Source organism: Ananas comosus, linkage group 2 (assembly GCF_001540865.1).
Source record: "Ananas comosus cultivar F153 linkage group 2, ASM154086v1, whole genome shotgun sequence".
NCBI lineage: Eukaryota > Viridiplantae > Streptophyta > Magnoliopsida > Poales > Bromeliaceae > Ananas > Ananas comosus.
The window spans coordinates 10,274,103-10,295,291 of NC_033622.1; the positions used below are offsets into that span (position 1 = coordinate 10,274,103).

Here is a 21,189-nt window from a genome sequence, read left to right on the forward strand (position 1 = left end):
AGAAAAGAAAGATTCGATTCAATTTAAGTTAAAAAGGAGAAAAATATATAGAAAACTTAAAGCCGGTTGAGGATTAAAGCTCGTACCTAATAATGAAGAGAAAATTATTATATGATAAATTTTAAAAAATAATATATTGAAATAAAAAATATAGATATAATAAATATAAATATAAATATAAATATAAAAAAAATTTGTTCGTTTACAATTTTTGTGAAACCCATGCGTAATTCCCCATCGCTCTTCAACAAGCGCGCGAGTCTTGCAAGCCAAAATCTCTCCCCGCGCGCATCGGGCTCCCAATAAAATCCCACGCCCTCCCCCTCTCTCTACCTCCGCCATTTTTCTATTCTATTCGCAGCACGAGAGAGAGAGAGAGAGAGAGAGAGAGGGAGGGAGAGGGCGATGGGAGCGGAGCAACGAAGCTCGAACGACGTCGTCGCCGCGGCCATGGAGAAGTCGATCCGAGCAGGAGAGGAGGCGAGCGCTAATGGCGGCGGCAGCGGGGTCGTCGTCCCCGCGCGGATCCCGTCGTCCTCGCTCGCCATCGACATCTCCCTCCCGCTCCACGAGATGAAGCCGCGGATCATGTAAGGGCCCCGGTGCCGGATCGATCTCCGCCTCTCTCGTGCTTTTCGGAGAATTAGGGTTCGCGCGGGTTTTGCTCCGCCCGATGTGATTTGATTTTGGTGATGTTCGGATCGTGGATTTTGGGGCATTTTCGTTGTTTTCTTTTTCTTGGTTGATTAAGTGGTGAGATCTTTTGCTGCTTTGCTTAGAAATTGTGGGGGATTTGCTCGATGATTCGTTTGAGATTCATATGATACAGTTACTGGACATAGGAAGAAACTAGCATAGTAATTGAGGTATTTTCTGTTTATGTGAGTAATTCGATATTTAGAGAATTTTTGGAGTCCATTCGTGTGCGAGGACGTTGCCCAAAGAAACTAGCTCAAATCATTTAGAAATTTCTTGCAGAAGAGGAAGCAAAGAAATTTGTGTTTGAGGTGGCTTATATGTTTGAAACTGTGACATTAGTGAAATCGCATCCTTAGATATGGTTGACATCTGTTTTGCACATTTTTCTACTTCTTCTCCCGCAATTTCGGATGCCTCAGCTACTTTGGCTTCTAGAAAGTTCTGGAAATAACACTACATGACAGTATATATTCAAGAATCAAGACTGACATTCAGAAGAGAACATGAAATGATTTAGTAGGTGATTTTAAGAAAAGTTAACTAGTGACCTCAAATCCAGGAATGAAGAAGGGAGGAAAAGTTTGTCATTATCCATCAGCGGTCATTTTGAAGAACTAAGAGTATTCTAGTTTGATGAAACATTTCTTTTAAGGAATGCCTTTCAAAAGACAATTGGCTTTGTGTGCAGTTAGAGCCGATCAAAATTGGGAAATCCTCAAAAAAGCGTTGGCATGTCTCTATAATCGTCAACTTGAGTTCAAACTTTGTTAATCATTTTGCAGCTTAATTTTTACCTTTTTACTAATGATGACTTGTTGGATCACCTATGGTGCATATATGTTCAGTCAATTTGCTTTTTAGTGAATAAGATACACCTATATTTTATTCTTGACTTAAATATGAGGGTGTTTTTCTCAGAGACCTGTGCAAGGATTTGTTCAAAGAATGGTCTTCTCTTGACAACTCGCGCGTCTCCATTGAGACGGTCTCTGGCGGTATCACAAATCTCTGTGAGTTCTGCTCCTTGAGATTTTCACATTTTGTAATTCCCTTGTTATTCTTTCGGCAACCAAATCCAAAGGCTATCACATCCTTGTTTCTGTGGAATTATAATGATAAGAGATGATATTGTCATTTTGAGATCATTTTGCTGAACAAGATGAGACTCGTATGGTTTTTGGTCGGTTCGATAATTGCTTGTCAAACATAATCTGTCAATTGATAGAAGGGACATGCATAGGAAGGTGGATTTCGTTGGACAATAATAGCACTATAAAATTGTTATGCTTGTGTTGTCTGTGTTTTCGACCAATACACTATGGTTGGACAACATATGAGCATGTCCTAATGCAGATACATTTTACTTTGACATTTTCCCGCGAAATATGTATGCTGCTATGTGGCTATCACATGTGTGCTTAGTACAGTTTGCAGCATCCGCCAGTGTTAATAGCATTCTGTTGTGTGTTGCCACTAATAAGATACTAGACAAAGCTAGATAGTCATAGTTTAGCGTCCTCTATCATTAACAGACCTTTTGTTTGATTTTAATGTGAATATTGTTCACTTAATAGTGCGAAACCTAATTAACGACATTTGGTCTTCATTTCTTTAGTGCTGAAAGTATCTGTGAGAGAAGATAGTGCTGCTGATTCTGTTTTGACTATACGGCTTTATGGCCCGAATACAGACTTTGTGATCGATCGCAAGAGAGAGTTGAAGGTTAGTGCTCTAAATTTTGGCTTATGAAATTTTTAAGTTTTGGGTAATTGCATCATCTGGAAGTTTTGCAAATGAACTAATATTCATTTAAATGCTATGCCATCTTTTCCCATTGATATGAGCACTAGAAGCTTTGTACAATCTTTTTGGGACTTTTTGAATTGTTGGCAGTGAGATCTGATACTGTCTATTTTCTTTAAAACCTCTGATCTTTGATTGTATCTTTAGATGATAGTGATAAACTGATAAAACTGATAATAGCTTAGCACATTTGCTTTTTAAGGGGTTGTAAAGAGAAGGCTTGGTGTAGCACCTTGGAAAATTGATCTTAGATGGTAATACTATGTAAGGATGATAGGGATGGATTTACTCATCTTTAGAATTTATTACTTGATTATTTCCCATTCTTAGTCATATAATATCCTAGGATGAAATTGTGGTCAGATTAACAACAAAGTTTCTTGCCAATGAATTTACTCATATTTCCTGTGTTGAACCAATATCTTGGTTTGCATTTATATTGAGTAGCTTTTGATACTAGAAGGTGTTCTTAGACGTTTGCATTAGAGCTAAATGCCAATGACATTTTTAATTTCTCAGCCTTTTCTTCTATTCTGCTACTATTACTTATTTTACCAAAGACTCGTTAGAATCTCAAGTTGATATATTGGCTAATCTGTGCTTTTGTTTCTCTGGAAACTCTTGGAAAGCTTACAGCAATGGCCATTCCTTACAAATTGAATTTTATGGGGGTTTGAGCAAACTCCACAACTCACTTTTTCGATCAATTTTTCTTGTTCATCCCTCTTGTTCCTTTGTTCATTTTTACATCATCTATGTTAAACATCTTAGCAGACTTTCTAAATAACTAAATATATACTTTATAGAATTAGGTTTTACTAGAGCTTAACAGTTACCATTATCATGGCCAGGCCATACCATATCTCTCAGCTGCAGGGTTTGGCGCTGAACTGCTTGGAATATTCAAAAATGGAATGGTTCAGTCATTTATCAATGCTCGGACACTCTCACCCTCAGGTAAGCATTTCTTTATCTTTATTAAACTGCCAATGAAAATGGATGAAACAATACCTTCTCGACGATTTTTATTTTTCCTTTAGTAGATAAAACTTTGCTTATGGCGGTAAATCTAGTTCAAGTTGGCTCTTTATGCTCCCAGGTGGTTAATTTTTAAGGTTCTGTTTTAGAATATGAGCGTCTGAGTTCTGAGCTCTAATAGCCTTAAGCTAATGAGTGCTGTTCTGCTGGATGATGGAATCTGGATCAGTAATCTATTCCAAATAGTCATCGTGTATGAATTGCTAGTCTGTTGACTCGTGTATCATCAGAACCCAAAGAAGTGCCCCTCTCTCTTGCTCCCTCTCTCTCCCGTATGAATGCGATTAGATCATGGGCTATGGTCAATTTCTCTTTTCTTTTTTGAGGGAAAAAAAAAAAAAAAAAACCAGATGAGGGACAAAATCCAAGTTACTTATCCGGAGAGGGTGTCATCTCTTTTATGTTAGCTAATAGCTAGGTATATTTGTTTCCAGAGCCTTTTGAATTAATTGCTCTTAATGCTGCTAATTCTCTCTACCACGTTTTAGGATGGTGAACAATATACACTGGTTAAACAGTTATTAATAAACCATTCTAATGTGACTAATCCTCTAGGCATCTGTTACATTGGTATGAGGGGTTACTTATATGCAATGTGACTTTGTGTGTTAGATGTTACTAATACTTCCATTTATCTAAATGCTACTGCCTTATCTGTTCCCTTCGTTCCCTTGTTTTCCTATATAATGTATTGATCCTTGTGCTTTTGTTCAACTAATGATATATTAACTTGCCAGCTTGACAACCTCAAGAGGCTGCTGCATAACTCTTGTTAATGTATTTATACATTTTCAGACATGAGCAACCCAAAAATTGCTGCTGCAATTGCCAGGGAACTTCGCAAGTTCCATCAAGTGGACATACCAGGTTCTAAAGAGTCACAACTGTGGAACGATATCTTCAAATTTCTCAAGCAAGGTTGTTAACAGTACTCTTTTTTTTTTTTTTTTTCCTTAACATAATTACTTGAATAAAGTAATCCATATGAGTTTGGCCTTATATCATTTGGATTCATTTTGTTCCTTGTGATAGCTTTTCTGTTAGCTGAAAAACAAGGTTTGATTGCAGCTGCGGTGTTAAAGTTTGATGACAGTGAGAAGCAGGCTAAGTATGAAGCAATCTCATTTGATGAGATACGTGAGGAAATAAATAAACTCAAGGTGTTCTTTCTATTTGCTTATGTTGTTTCCATCTTCCTTCTTGTTGCAATTTCATATTTGATTTGAATGTTCAATGTTTGATGTTTTAATATTGGCTATCATTACAATGATGAATCTCCTGATCTTTATTTTATGGTTGCATTTTTCGGTAGGATCTCACAGAACTTCTGAATGCGCCAGTTGTTTTTGCCCACAATGACTTGCTTTCAGGAAACTTGATGCTAAACGATGAGGAAGGTAGTTCCTTTTCTACTTTTATTGATATTTATGTCTCCACTATATTATAACAAAATGATGCTGCATTAATGTCTCGTCAAATATTTTTTTTATTCATCTTATCTTTGAGAAAATTGACCTCACTTTGTTGTTCTGTCACATAACTTTCACAGAAAAACTCTACTTCATCGACTTCGAGTATGGATCATATAGCTATAGAGGATACGACATTGCAAATCACTTCAATGAATATGCAGGCTTTGACTGTGACTACAGCTTGTAAGTTGCAATCTTCACTGCAATCACTTATATCTTTGTAACAAAAGAAGACATGATTTGACAGTTACGCACTATCATCCATTAGCCAAGTAATGTGCTGTTTGCATGTGGCATGATGTAGGTATCCAGATAAGGATAGACAGTATCATTTCCTCAGGAGCTATTTGCAACCTGATAAACCAGATGAGGTACAAATTTTATTGTTGGACTTTACCTGCTGTTAATAATATAATCTGAAAGAATATGAAAAACAATAATGATTCGTTGGTCAACATTAATAATATTATTGAAAAATGTAAGAGACCTCTCTTGTTAATTTGTTTTTCATAATAAATTTGTTGGTCAACATTAATCATATTATCGAAAAATGTAAAAGATCTCTCTTGTTAATTTGGTTGTGCCAATCTGCTCATTTGGATGATATTTAGTTGAATTTAATATAGTGTTGCTCCGTTCACTATAGCCACTGCAGTTCACCTTAATTAGCATTAAAGAAGTTTTTTCTGTTTGGCTTGATTTGTTGATTACACCTTGATGTTTTTTCTGCACTGTAACTGTCAATTTCCACCAAGAGCTGTTTCTTCTTTCTAGAATGTTCTAGGATGGTGCTTATGGATTCTTATGAGAATTGGAGGAAAATATTTTTCATCTTCAATATTTCTTTTTCTAGTCTTTATCTTTTATAACAATTTTTGTTCTCAAAGCACTCTGTTTCTAACAGGTGCCAGACAAAGATCTTGAAGCCCTTCACATTGAAACAAATACCTTTAGGCTAGCATCGCACATTTATTGGGCATTGTGGGCTCTTATCCAGGTGACTCTTCATCATTATTGTATAAAAACACCAGGATCCGTTCTTAATTTGCAGCGTCTTTTCTCAAAAGTTGTCCAAAATTCATACTACAGGAACTTAACTATATTTCCTATCAAAAATGTAGGCTAAGGTGTCGCCGATCGATTTCAACTATCTCTCTTACTTTTTCCTTCGTTACGATGAATACAAGAAGCAGAAGGAAGTGTGTTTCTCCTTGGCGCAACTATATCTTTCTGGTTCGGGCTCCGGCTGATTAACTTGACAACATCTTACATTGTTGTGTTTGTAACAGTCCAATTGTTTGTACAACATATTTTTTGTAGCCACAAGGGTATGAAACCAACAATAGCCTATTGCGTCTAGATTGCTGCTGTATTTTTTTTTTTTTCCCTTTTTACCTCATTCGAAGCAGAATGTTCTATGGCTCTTGCATCTAGATTGCTGCTGTATTTTTTTTTTCTCCTTTTTACCTCATTTGAAGCAGAATGTTCTACGACATAAATAGCAGAATAGAACAGTTATTGAGATCTTTGTAATCAGAGTTCATTTCCCATATTCTTTGGTTTTGTTTCCCATATAAATTTGTAGAAATTTGTGGCAGAAACTGATGTAAGGGTTTGGATCCTTGCAAGTTTATTTTTCGTAAATTTTCGTTCAGTTTTATCTCGTTAAGATAAGTCTTCTCGATCAAGAGTGAATGATCTACGATCAAAGGAACCTTAATTTATTTCTTCCAGGTGTCAAAATTGTATCTTTGCATATGTTATGTGATGACAATTATGTTGCCATTTCATTCATTGTTCTTCATTACACAAATATTACTTTGCAATTCCGCCATGGAAGCACTTTCTATTGATCCAGTGCGACGAAATATCGGATTTGTAGCTCTTCTTTCTATTGATCCAGTGCGACGAAATATCGGATTTGAAGCTCTTTATAGGATACCGTATTGTGTGTGAAAGTGTGTGATATTATTATTGTTTGTAAAATTCTGTGTACTTGAAATCGTCATTCAAATGTGCTAAGCTTAATAGTAAATTTTCAAGAGTATATGGTAAATTTCTCTTATAGCTGATAAGAGTCCAATGGGGATGCTTTCTTTTTCTTTTTTTGGGAAAAATTTACTATAGGAAGTCATCTTTTTTATCTTCTAAAGTGCATAAGGCTAATATTTCTAGATACCATGAATTAAACAAATTAGATTTTTTTTTTTTTTTTCGTTTTTGTGGATATTGGAGATTGAATATAACTTCAAAAAAATTATATCCGTCAGTATTTATTTCAACACTAAAGTTGTAAGATCATCTGTACTCGCACTTATAATAGTATGTAGATTGGCCTTGCGATTTTAGCGGGATGGGAGGCAAAGTTGAGTTCGCAAAACTCGCAAATTTATTGCTCTCCGACTTTCAGTTTCCAAACAAACAATCCCTTCTCTCCCAAAAGAAAATGCCATGGTACAGAATGCAGAACTCAGAAACAGCCGCTGCACATCAGATTTGCTTGGTATCTCATTGCTGCTATTCATACATATCATCTTGACAATATCAGATATCATAACACTTTGCCAGACTCTTGGAAGAGCTGATCTAATAAATTCAATGGACCATCAGGCACACAAAATTGACAGTGGAAACAGGGACCCAAATCACCAAACCACTCTTAACTACATGAAGTAGAATATGGAAAATTTCTCAAGGTTGTGATCAAACACCGATAATATGGACCTTTATCCTGTTACCTGTATCTTGGATTCATGAAGCTTGCTACGAAATGTCGCAAATGAAAAGAAAGAGCGATGCGCTGCAACGAGAAGGAACATAAATCAAAATGACAGCTGAATAACTGAAATTAGACATAAATATAAAACAGGCTGAAGAAAAAAGTATAAAAGATGACTTTGATAGTCTGAATTACTACCTAGATACGTAATCTATTCAGATATGCTGACTGAAATGAGCTGCAAGTTAGCAGTTTTACCTTTTGGAGATTTTCCAGATGGATGATCCTCCTGCAGCGCTAAATTTACAGCTGAGATGGGCATCGAGTTGCATAATGCGTGATCTGCAAAACAGAAACTAACTGGATTAATGTATCCAAGAATCTAAACTAGCAACTATAGATGAATCCTTAGAGCCTCATAATGATAACAACTGATAGTTTAGCAGTGGCATGAAGCTTCAACTTGTATAAGTGTACAACAATGTGTTTCAGGGGGGAAAAAAAGCACTTAACAAAGTACTGTGGCAATAAATTAAATTCATAATTCTCAAACTTCCCATATAAATACTGCAAATTTTGCTTCAAAAGTTAAAATTCAAGCAAGATTACGGATGTGATGGAACCAGAAAACAAAAGAAACAGTATAGAAAGGGCCAGAAGCATACCTTGTTTGGAGATGAAGAGATCCTTCTCACTTAGGCCATTCAAAGCAGGAGTAGAGCATCCCACAATATGCTTCTTCAAATCATTGGATGAGAAATTTAATAGTTCATGGACATGCTCTTTATCCTCATCACCTACAGAAGAATTGGTCGCGGAAATGGTGCTCTCTCTCCCTTTGCTCTTCCTGCCTAAATTCAAGAACCTCCTCAACCCTTTCGCGACATCCTTTTGTGATTCCCCGCAAGTATTAGAAACAAGAACTGGCTTCTCAGTAGTTTCGCTTTTATTTCTGGCTAGGAGCTGAGAATCAGCGTATCGTGAACCAACAGAGGGAGAATCCACTGATTCATCTCTCCCTGATCCATTAGAAAGAGAAGAGTCGACGTTCGAGTACCAAGATCCTGAGCTTTCTCCCGATGATCCACGGACCTTCTCGGTTGAATCAAACTTGGAATGAGAAGTAATAGATCGATCGTTTTCTTCATTGATGGGTACATATGTGCCACGATTATGTGATCTTGGATCAATAGATTTGAGTGATACTTCATCAAAATCAGCGGAGAATTCTAAGGCTTTAAGTTCCTCGACTGATTTCAGAAGTTCTTCAGATATGCCAACCATAACCAATTCAGAATCTCCATCCTTCTGAGTCTCAGAAACTTGAAAGGCTCGCAGTTTAGCTATAGAAGCACCTGCACCAGGACCAATGCCACTGCCTCTCCGCAAAAACGGCTTCGACGAACCGCTCTTTTGGATTTCAACAAGAACAGTTTCCTCATCTTGTTGTTTCGGTGGACTTCTTGCAGCGGCTGGAACGACACACTCGAACTCACTCGAACTAGCCAAACTATTCCTCCTAGAGTGCGATCTCGCCGGCTTTTTCGGCTTGAGAGAGCTTACTTGTTCACTTGCGCTTTTGCTTCGAGCTAAAAGGCTCGACGATGGCACTCTATTTTCCTTTCTGAGGTCCGAGACGTTGTGAACTGAGTTTGTTTCAACTTGGACCCTTCTTTTCACTTGATTAGAATACGAAGGCCTCGGAACGTGCGAAATAGGACTTCGAGAGATCGAGGAAGAAGCGCTTCTACTAAACGACGGAATTTTTGTGCTTGTGCTTCTTGGAGTGGCGTCGCAACTCGTTCTCACATCATGAAGGGAGACAGCTTTCTGCTGCAAATATTAGAGAATCTGATATCAAAACTTGTTATTCAGAAGATATGATCATATAATCACTGCCTCTTTTGTTATGTTTATAATCAGGTGATTGCTTTGTAAGATTCGCAGCACAACAAACCAGAAAAAGATCAATAAAATCTTATGTGACAGGTACAAACTCACGAGAACTGATAATTTGAATACAACAGCAACAGAGCCTTTTCTCTAAAATAATGCAAAATCTTCAACTCATTGGCAAGAATACGTAATCTTTCTCTTTTTTAAAAAAAAAATTCTTGCTTTTACTTTTATGTATAAAAATATTTTTTGGTCAATTTGCATAAAAAATCCACTTATTTTGGACTTTTGCAAAACCGGGCCTCCTTTTTCGTTTTTGCAGATTCGGTCCGCTTTTTCAGCAAACTGACCAAAATACCCTTATACCTTTTTCTCTTTCCTCTTTCTCTCTCCTCTTTGTTTCTCTCGTTCTTTTTTCTTTCTCTTCCCAAAGAGCGGCGGAGACGGAGCGGAGGCGCCCTTATACCTTTTTCTCTTTCCTCTTTTTTCTCTCGTTTTTTTTTTTTCTTTCTCTTCCCAGAGAGCGGCAGAGACAGAGCGGAGGCGGCCTGCTTCGATTTTGTCCAGCGCATCCTTACTCTCACCCGCACACCCCCATCTTCCTCGCCTCCGATCCCGCCGAGGCCGCGCCGCGACTCTTTTTTTTTTTTTACCTCTCCGACTCTCCTACACTGTCTCCGACGACGACGCCTCTCTTGCCCTTCTCCGCCCTTCTCGTCCTCTCCCTCTCCCTCCTCCTCTGCCGCCTCCGACGACGATGCATCTTCGCCGGCGCCGACGCCGACACCGTGGAGGTTACTGCGGCGCTGCAGCCTCGGAGCGGGGGTTCTTAGCGGCGTCGTCGCCGGCGCTGTGACCGTTAGCAGAGAGAGGTGACCAAAAAAATAATAAAAGAAGTAAGAAAAAAAAATAAAGATAAAAACTTATAGAAAAAGAAGGATAAAGATGAAATTCCATCGTTAATTGCAAAAAAAATTATAAGTTGCATTCCTTAAAATGTAAACTGCAGCTTTAAGATGAAAATTACACTCTTTAAACGAAAATTACACTCTTTGGGAGATATTTACACTATTTTTTCTCTTATTACACTCTTTCAGATATAAACTGCATCCATTAAGATGAAAGTTACACTCTTTAAATGAAAGTTGCACTGTTTCTCCTCTTGTTGCACAATTTCTCCTTTTGTTACACTGTTTTTTATCTTAAACTGCACCCCTTTAAGAGATATTTATACTGTTTCTACTCTTGTTGCACTGTTTCTACTCTTGTTGCACCATTTCTCCTCCTGTTACATTATTTTTTATCTTAAACTGCACCCCTTTAAAAGATATTTTTACTATTTCTCCTCTTGTTGCACTATTTCTTCTCTTGTTACACTGAGCATAAGAGGAGAAATAGTGCAACAAGAGAAAAAACAGTGCAATAAGAGGAGAAACAGTATAAATATCTTTTAAAGGGGTACAATTTAAGATAAAAAACAGTGTAACAGGAGGAAAAATGGTGCAACAATAGGAGAAACAATGCAACAAGAAGAGAAACAGTATAAATATCTCTTAAAGGGGTGTAGTTTAAGGTAAAAAATAGTATAACAAGAGGAGAAATGGTGCAACAAGAGGAGAAACAGTGCAACTTTCGTTTAAAGAGTGTAACTTTCATCTTAATGGATGCAGTTTACATCTGAAAGAGTGCAATAAGAAGAGAAACAGTGTAAATATCTTTCAAAGAGTGTAATTTTCGTTTAAAGAATGTAATTTTCATCTTAAAGCTGCAGTTTACTTTTTAAGTAGTGCAACTTATAATTTTTTTGCAATTAACAATGCAATTTCATCTTCATCCTTCTTTGTATATAATTTTTTATCTTTATTTTTTTCTGTTTTTTCTATAAATTTTTTTTGTCACCCTCTCTGCCAACAGCCACAGCGCCGGCGACGACGCTGCTAAGGACCCCCCTCCTCCGAGGCTGTAGCGCCGCAGTGACCTCCACGGTGTCGGCGTCGGCACCGACGAAAATGCATCGTCGTCGGAGGCGATAGAGAAGGAGGGAAAGGGAGAAGCGAGAAGGGCGGGGAAGAGCGAGAGAGGTGTCGTCGTGGGAGACGGTGAGGGAGAGTCGGGGAAGAAAAGAAAAGAAAAAAATTAAAAAAAAAGTCGCGACGCGGCCTTGGCGGGGTCCGATGCGAGGAAGGTGGGGGGGTGCGTGGGCGAGGGCAAGGCCGAGGGCGAGAGCATGAGGGTGAGAGGCGAGGCGGATCGTTTCCGCCTCCGCCTCTGCCTTCGTTACTTTTTCGGCGAGAAAAAAAAAGAACGAGAGAAACGAAGAGGAGAGAGAAAGAGGAAATAGAAAAAGTAATAAGGGTATTTTGGTCAGCTTGCTGAAAAAACGGACCGAATCTGTAAAATCGAAAAAGGTGGCCCAGTTTTGCAAAAGCCCAAACTAAGTGGATTTTTTATACAAATTGGCCATATTTTTTTTCTTAAGGGAGAAAACAAGAGCATAGATCAAATGAGAGACAATCATCATTTCATCAACCTACACCGTATCTTTTGTAATTATTAGCCTTTTTCATCAAACATAATTATGTGGCCCTATAGCTTTTATTTTTAAAAAAATAAAAAGCAATAAATTGAGGAAAACCATATATATATACTTATATATATATATATATAAATATATTATATATATAATAATATATATATATATATATTGCGGCTAAGGACTGCTTATGGAAGCACGGAGGTTCCGTGCTTCCACCTTGTTTTCGATGTTCGGATCTTTCGAAATCGACGTCGGCTGGCCGGTTAGACTGATCTAGTGTATTGATGTATCTAGAAAATAATTAGGCTGATTCTTCGATATCATTTGCCTGTGATGCGGAAGGGCTCAAAATCAACGCGCTGAAAATAAAAATCTTAACAAAATATGATTATATGACATTAAAATTTAGATCAAAGTTATTGTCTCAACGTTTTATAGTGGTATAAAGAATTTTATATCAAAATTTCATCATGCGATTTGATATTCTAACAGACCGTTAAACCTGCAACCCGGCTCACCACGGGCCATTAAAATATATTGATTGAGCCCTGCTTCGGATCACTTAGATGCAAATATATCGAAAAATCACAAAATTTATTTCTAGGTATTCAAATACTCTAGATCCAACTCTAACGGAGCCGAGTCGATGAAGTCGAACATCGAAAACAGAAGTGGACAGCAAGGAGGGCTCGTGCTTCCATAAGCCATACAGCCTCTCATATAATATATAATATATATATATATATTATAATATAATAATAATATATATATATAGTATATATTATATCACCACGGCTATTATAAAATTATTGATTTGAGCCCCTTCGGATCATTAAACAAATGGATATCGAAAAATCACAAAATTTATTTCATCTAGCTATTTCAATACTCTAGATCAAGTCTAACGGAGCCAGATCGTCGATTCGAAAAGTCGACACATCGAAAAAAACGTGCAAAGCACGAGACTGTCCGTGCTCCAAATTAAGCAATACCAGACGCACTATATATATATACTAATATAATATATATATAATATATATATATTAATATATATATATATATTTTATAAGTAGTATATATAGGTGAGGTAACTATGCTACGGAGCAACGGAGCCTTCCTGCTCCAAAACTCACGTTTTCGATGTTGCGACTTTCAAATCATCGATCGCCTCCGTTAAGATTGATCCTAAGTATTTGGAAGTACCTAGAAAATAAAATTTTATGGATTTGTAAGATATCATTGTCCTAGTGAACGAGGGCTTAAATCAACGCTGGAAAATAAAATCTTAACAAATGTAATAGATATGACATTAAAATTTTAAATCACAGATATTGATCTGTTTTATATAGTATAAAGAATTTCCTATCAAAATTCACGTGATTTGGATAGTTTCTATGGGACACCGTTAAACTTGCAACGCTTCATTAACGGCCAATTGAAATTTGTTTGATTTTCGAGGCCCAATTTGATCACTGAGGTAAAATGATATGTACAAATCATAAAATTTATTTTCTAGGTAACTCCAGAATACTCACTAGTCAATTTAACGGAGCCAATCGACGATTCGAAAGCCGCAACATCGAAAATAAGACTGGAAGCACGGAAGAGCGTCCGTCGTCCGATCGCATAGTATCCTCATCGTATATAGTATATATATAATAATATATATATAATATATATATATATGATATATATATATATATATATATATATATTATAAACTTTATACATACATTGGATAATAAAGTACACAATTATATTAATATAAAAGACTAAAAGGATACATATATACATATACATATATAAATATATTTTTTATGTTAACTTAGGGGCATATTTGGCACTGCTGAACGGTCTTAACTTTGTTGAATGAAGCGCTGTATGAATAGTATTTTTTAAAGAATTCCTCCAAATTATTTTATATAGCAAAAGTATTCGCACATATTAGAGGTTCTATGTTTGGATGCCAGAATACTATTTTCTCTCTCGGTTATGAGCTGTTTTGTTGTATGTAGTTACAACTGCATTACAATTGTAACTATATGCAGATCCAAACGTTGTTTGATTTGATGCATTTCAATTTAAATGCTACACCTGCAATTGAACAAGGAGACTCAACTGTTGAAACTATGTCCAAATTAGCAGCATTTCTAACTGTAGAGGATAACTTTAAATATAAGGTAACCTTATCTTTATAATGACCTTTTAAACAAAAAGGTAGTATGTATTTTTATATTGGTGGTAACTACATCATTGGATAAAATTTATAAATATTCGTTCTCAACTGCATGCAACAAAATAATTTTTTTTGTACCTACAACATTTTTTTTTTACTATGCATAATTAAATAATTTATTTTCAACAGCATATGTATCTAATTATACCGTATAAACAAACGGATCCTACGAGGTGTCATGATATGATGTCGGGTTAACTCGAAAAGCGAAAATATTATAAGAATAATAATAATAATCTTTTTCAAGCCATCAAATAATTCATCACAAACACATAATTCAATTCTTTTTTTTCAAAAAAATAAAAAATAAAAAAGAAAAAAATTAACTCACCACGCTTTGCGCGCTCTGCACAGTCGACGGCGCCGACCTCTCGGCGCGGCTCCGAGCCGTACAACGGACGGAGGAGAGGGTAACGCCGTTAGATTGGGCGGACGGCGGCGCTAACTCCAGGCGCCGGCGCTCCAGCCGCTCCCACGTGGCCCTCAGCTGGGCCTCCTTCCGCTGCATCCGCGCCAACCAATCCCCTCTCAGCTTCGCCTCCCGCCTCTCCATATACCTCTCGTAAAACCCTCCCCTCCCATCCCCCACCTCCCCCTCCCCCTCCCAACTCGAACTCGGCGCCGCCTCCCTCCCCATCGCCGACTTCACAAACTCTCCTCCTCCCCTCCTCTGCACGCCTTTTGACGCTATTATGTGTTACATAAATAAATATATGATATATGTTACTACGCTTGGATTGATTTTTTTGATATCATCATCGTCGCTGTGAACGATGTTGTTGGTTGACTCTTCTAGGGGTTTTGATTCGGTCGTAGCCCAGCCCAAACTGGGTGGGGTGTTGACACGTGGCGGCGGTGGAATGGAATACTGGTGGGCCACTACCAACACAGGTGGGGCCCGGTAGAGCGCCGGCGATGGGGAAATGGTCGACCAGGTGGAGGTGGGTTAGGTTGAGTTTGGGCCCCCGCGTGTGGTCTTCGTAGGTATCGCTCATATTAGTTCGGTTGAATTTTCCATCTCTCTCTCTCTCTCTCTCGTCTCTTCTCTCTTCTCTCTCTCTCTCTCAACACACACACACACACCACAACCACACACAACACACACACACACACACACACACACACAACACATACAATATATATATATATATATATATATATATATATATATTATATTATATATATATATATATTATATATATATATATATACACACATATATATATATATATATATATATATATATATATATTACACACATATATATATTATTATTATATATATATATATATTAATATATATATATACAATATATTATATATATATATATATTATATGAGGAGAGAGAGAGAGAGAGGAGAGAGAGAGAGAGTAAGGCTACTATGCTTTCTGAAAATACGGAGCCTTCCGTGCTTCCAGGTTATTTTCATGTTGCGACTTTTCGAATCATCGATCGACTCCGTTAAACTTGATCTAGAGTATTTGAAGTACCTAGAAAAGATAATTTTATGAATTTTCGATATCATTTGCCTATGTGATCGAAGGGGCTCAAAATCAATAATTTTAATGGCCGTAGTGAGGCCGTTTGCAAGTTTAACGGTATATGAAATATTCAAATCGCGTGAAATTTTTAATAGAAAATTCTCTTATAATTATATAAAACAAGATCAATATCTTTGATCTAAAATTTTAATGTCAATTATCACGTTTTTGTATGATTTTATTTTCAGCCAGTTGATTTTGAGTCCTTCGATCACTAGGTAAATGATATCGAAAAACCATAAAATTTATTTTCTAGGTACTTCAAATACTCTAGATCAAGTTTAACGAAACCGCATCGACGATTCGAAAGCCGCAAACATCGAAAACGACCTGGCTCTCTCTCTACTCTCTCTATATATATATATATATATATATATATATATAGCGTGTGGAGGAATAAATTATTTGAAAAATACTATCTGTGCACTCTATCATAGAGTTTGCATCTTTTTGCCTTATTATTTAAGAACTTAAGTTTTGTATTATTTTTTTAATAATTTTAAATGTTAATTATATATAAGTTAATCTGTTGGAGAAATTTTTTTTCATTCTATTATACTTTAATGCATCTAGTTAAGTGATAGATAATAATTTACTGGTTGCGTTGATCATATAAGATAATCCTAAATGTCGGTAGAAGAAGCATTTTTCTCTTGAAAGAATTTTCTTTTCTCAAAAAATAGCTGCTTTTAGTCTTTTCAACTGCTTAACTAGTAAAAGCAATAGTACCTTATCATATCTAAACGAGCCGAACATGAATGAACTGATCAGCTCATGTTCGCTCATTTATTAAACGAGCCGAATACGAGCTGACTTGTTAAAATATCGTTGAAAAAATTAGGTGTATCCATATTTATTATTTTAATTTATATAAAAAAAAATAAATTGCTTTTGCGTTCTCTCTCTCTCTTCTTTTTAATTTTTTTTGTGTGGGTTAACCAAACAAATGGAAATGGGTGAGAATGGGCCCAGACGACACCGAAGTCGTTGTACGGCAGAAGACGATTCAATGGTTCTACTTTTATGTTCCCAACTTATTGGGACAAAAATTTGATAGATATAGTTTCCAAATATGATATTTTGGGGATGGTTCAGATCGACGTCATATGATAAATCGAGTTCATCTCAACCGCCCAATAAAAATAAATTTTTAAATATTTTAATTCAGTAAAAATAATATTTTTTTTGGACGATTGAGATGAATACAACTTGTCACATGGCGCCGATCCGAATAATTCCCAAACTATTATGTTTGGAGACTATCTCCACCAAATTTTTGTCCAACTTATTGCTTTGTCTACCGAAATCATTACCAAAAGCCAACAACATAAACCACAACACTTCACAAACCCAATGTCCTAATTGGTTCTACTATAAATACAACAGTATTTAAAAAAGCACTATATAAATAGTATAGTGTTGTTCCAGATATTATACAATATTATTTTATATATTATTAATATATTGACAAATTTATAAAATATTTTAAATAGCTTGTATAGTTTGATTACAGTTGTCCACATTATAGTACTAAAATATTAACAATATAGTAAAAAAAAAATTCAAAATATTTCCCGAAAAGAGTATATAAAGGTTTTGCATTGTTTAAACTAGCTAGTTTTCTATCTTCTGATATTTAATTATAGTAATACCAAACAATTAAAAAAAAAAAAGTATCTGAGTTTGAGCCTCAGAATTATTTTTTTTCTTTGCTTAATAGTAGAAGTTTCGGATATTTTTATCATAACTGTAGCCAGAGCTCGTACAGTTTTAAATTTGAACAAGTTAACTGAAGTACCCAATTGAAAGGATAAAACTTCAGCGGAAAGCTTCTTAATAAAGCCTCATTGTTATTTCCATCCATAGTTTACAATCCTTTTCTCTAATTTTAAAAATTCTTTTTTGGTTTTAGTATTAAAAAAATAATCAACGAAACTTTGGATGGAGGCAAAACTGACACGTGGCAGTAGATCGGTCCCCGAGCCGTCGCCATGTGTTAATTTTGCTTCCATCTAATGGTTCGTTGGATGTATTTTAATACTACAATTTGAAAAATAAAATTAACCTCTAGAGTTAGCTAGCAAAGGGTTACAACCTTTGAAAGAAAATAAAAAAATGGTACGTGATGATGAATTAGGATTCTTTAATAAAACATCGTAGGAAGCTCTCCATTGAAGTTTTTTTTTTTTTTTTTTTTTTTTTTTTTTTTTTTTTCAATTGGAAGGGAAGGGGTTATAGTGGAAAACTACTCTTAAAATTTACCTTATTAAAGTAAACCTAGTATTAAGAAGTAAAGAAAACGGTCCCCTAATAAGAAATGAGAAGGTTTTAGACTTTCCGTAGAACACATAAAACTTCCACCCTTTATTTGCCCTCTTGCCCCGTTTGAATGGTGAAAATTTCGCCGTTTCCAACAAAAGAAAAAAATAAATAAAGCAATACTTTTTGAAGTATTATAAATTGAGAAAATGAAGAACGTCAAGTACATGCTTTGGATTCCTCACAAATAGTCTGTGATGGGATGTATTGTGTGTTGACAAGCATAGATTGTATCTTAGACTTTAAATATGAATTAATTAGATCACATCATATTTTATATGTCGTTTAACTAATATGACCGCATCATATTATATGAGGTTAATTAATTCGTTTAATATCCTGTTCAAAAAGTGCAATTTCATAAATTTTCCTGCAAAGTTGAAAATATCATTTATGCCTTTTTATATATAAACAATTTAGCCATTGTTTGGTTGGGGGTTAAGGGATGGAATAACCCCTTAACCCCCATTTTATCCCCAAACACTCCAAAAAATAGGTGGGGTTAGCTAACCCCACCTAACCTCACCTCAAATAAATTATCCTGGATTAGTTAACCCCACCTAACCCCACCAAACTCCAACCAAACATTATTTTTTATTCATAATAACCCACTATCTTTCTTATCACACCTACTCCAACCAATCATTATCCTTCTTTATCAATCATTATCTTTTTATCCCACCCACCCAACCAAACACTATTTTTCATTATTCTAGTCTAACTCCAACCCCCAACCAAACACAAAACAACTTTAACCCCACTTTAACTCTGAACTTAACTCTATCCCTGGAATAGCTACTTTTTCCTTAACCCCGAACCAAACGGAGGCTTAGGGTTTAGACTAAGGATTTGGAATTTAGAGAGATATTTATGGTAGTTTTATATAGTTAGGGAATATCGATATTGGTAAAAGTTTTTATATTTAAAGAGGTATCTATAATATTTTAGAGTTTTATAGAATTAGATTTAAAATTGCCCCTACTATATATTTTGGACTGTATAAAAGAGCATCATTTTAGGAATTGACTGAATCTCTTGCGGCTAGTAGAGGTTGTTTAGATACGGAGAACTTGAAGGGCAAGAAACTTGCGAGTTTCGTGAACTTAAACTTCGTGTCCGATTGGCAGAATTTGAAAAATAATTTTCATTAAATTTTGATTGAGAAATCCAATAATCTCACGGCTTCCACACCAAAACAAATGCTAATAGTTAGCTCATCATTTTAGAAAAAATTATTTTTACACATCAAAAGAGATGCACATCTTACATCCCATTAATTAAATGAGTGAAATATTTTTATTAGTCACATCAAGTCATTAGTGTATGACTCTTATCTATTAAATGGGTGGGATATATACCATGAATTTTTTTTGGAGTGTACGCATGGTATTGCTTTATAATTTTAGCAACTCGACAAGATGACAAAATTATTAGGCAGATAAATTTAATGATGACACATAAATTGGCATCTTCTGCGAGTATTAATCACCATAATTATTCTCCAATGGAAAGTCAAAGATGGTTGCATCAATTAACCAAACACGACCTGCGACTTATAAGAACTTCGATTTTTCTTTTTTTTCTTTTTCTTTTTTTTTTTTTTTTTTTTCGCTTTGAGGTCTATGTATATTTTTAGGTTTTTATCTTCTAGAAATAAGGTCCTGTTGTGTCTCCAGTCAAATATTTTGTTCTCTTACTTTGGCCATCAAAGATGACTTCTAATTCAACAAATCCACGTGAAATTATATGTTGAGAGACTCCTATTACTCAGACTACAAATGCTTCTGCTTGTAAAAAGCTTGAGGTTTAGCACAGCTTTTTTGCATGTGTTTTTAGCAGTAGTAGTGGCTTTTTATGCAATGGAAAAGTGTTTAATTAAATATTAATTAAAATTCTCCGTTTATTTAGGCTTGGTCTGATAGAAAGTATAAATGATAATTAAGTTTTCTGTACAACAATAGTTAAGTATTGAAATTATTCGTACGACAATTGTTGCGTATGTTAGTGGTTAAGTGCTCCTAATTTCTCCTAAAGCATTGTTTGAATGGAGGATTATGTGGAAATCATGTAAGACTAGCGTAGTAATCCATACGATGCGACGGATAGATAATTAGAGAAAATATAGAAAACATTAATTAAAAAGAAAAGAAAAAAAAAACAACGATAAAAAAAGCAAGGGATGGGATTCATTTTGCCGTTGAACGAAAATAACAGCTGAAGGAAGAGGAGGATCGAGGAAGGACTTTAGCTGGTTCGGGTGGAGCATACACTCAAAAATGAAGAAAAAGTTGCCATATGACAACTTTAGAATAAATAAATAAATAAAATAAAATTATATATATATATATATATATATATANTAATGCAAGTTGGCTGAATAATAAATGATATGAATCAATTGGTCTGGTTTGGTCTAATAAAGCAGACTGGTTCAAGTAAAGAAAGAGGGCACCGGTTTGGTTCAGGGAAACAAAAAACAGGGAACATGAGCCGGTTTAGTGTAGAGGCCTCACTCAATCATGTTAGGTTCAAGCAAAAAAAGATAAAATTATTTGCAGGACTTGAGCCAGTTCAGGATGGAACTCATACTCAACAATTCGGTTCAGTTCAACTAAAGGAAAAGAACCAGTGGAGCCCACACCCAACAACATTGAAGCTTGTGTTGCCATGTGGCAAATTTTTTGAGAAATAATGTTAAGTAATAGATAATAGATAATAGATAATAGATAGATAATAGATAATAGATAATAGATAATAGATAATAGATATTCTTATTACGAAACATAAGTAAATTAGGTCCTCTTCCTGAGGGGGAGGGGGGGGAGGGTTAAAAAATTCACTGATTTTATATTTTTATAAAATTGGACCGTACTTTTTAAATTTGCATATTAGAAATGAATTTTAAACAAGTGACCAAAAGGTCAATTTG

At 35.6% G+C, this 21,189-nt stretch overlaps 2 protein-coding genes across 4 annotated transcripts; one reads left to right on the forward strand and one right to left on the reverse strand.

Annotated features, from left to right (window-relative positions):
• On the forward strand, nt 215–6,666 carry LOC109706859 (probable ethanolamine kinase). Of its 2 annotated transcripts, none has more exons than XM_020227870.1 (11): nt 215–590; nt 1,618–1,709; nt 2,315–2,421; nt 3,354–3,459; nt 4,336–4,458; nt 4,573–4,700; nt 4,853–4,937; nt 5,090–5,195; nt 5,317–5,383; nt 5,917–6,009; nt 6,134–6,666. In XM_020227870.1, exons 1-11 carry the CDS (start codon nt 406–408, stop codon nt 6,260–6,262), a joined length of 1,221 nt encoding a protein of 406 aa, XP_020083459.1. In that variant the 5' UTR covers nt 215–405; the 3' UTR covers nt 6,263–6,666. The 2 variants fall into 2 exon arrangements, with proteins under 2 accessions (XP_020083459.1, XP_020083460.1); XM_020227871.1 differs by having other exon boundaries at nt 217–590; nt 4,609–4,700; nt 6,134–6,656.
• On the reverse strand, nt 7,413–14,937 carry LOC109726248. Of its 2 annotated transcripts, none has more exons than XM_020255768.1 (4): nt 14,731–14,937; nt 8,397–9,561; nt 7,990–8,073; nt 7,413–7,812 (listed from the first exon to the last, which is right to left on the reverse strand). In XM_020255768.1, the coding sequence occupies exons 1-4, from the start codon at nt 14,905–14,907 to the stop codon at nt 7,739–7,741; spliced, it is 1,500 nt and encodes a 499-aa protein (XP_020111357.1). In that variant the 5' UTR covers nt 14,908–14,937; the 3' UTR covers nt 7,413–7,738. The 2 variants fall into 2 exon arrangements, with proteins under 2 accessions (XP_020111357.1, XP_020111350.1); XM_020255761.1 differs by having other exon boundaries at nt 8,397–9,564.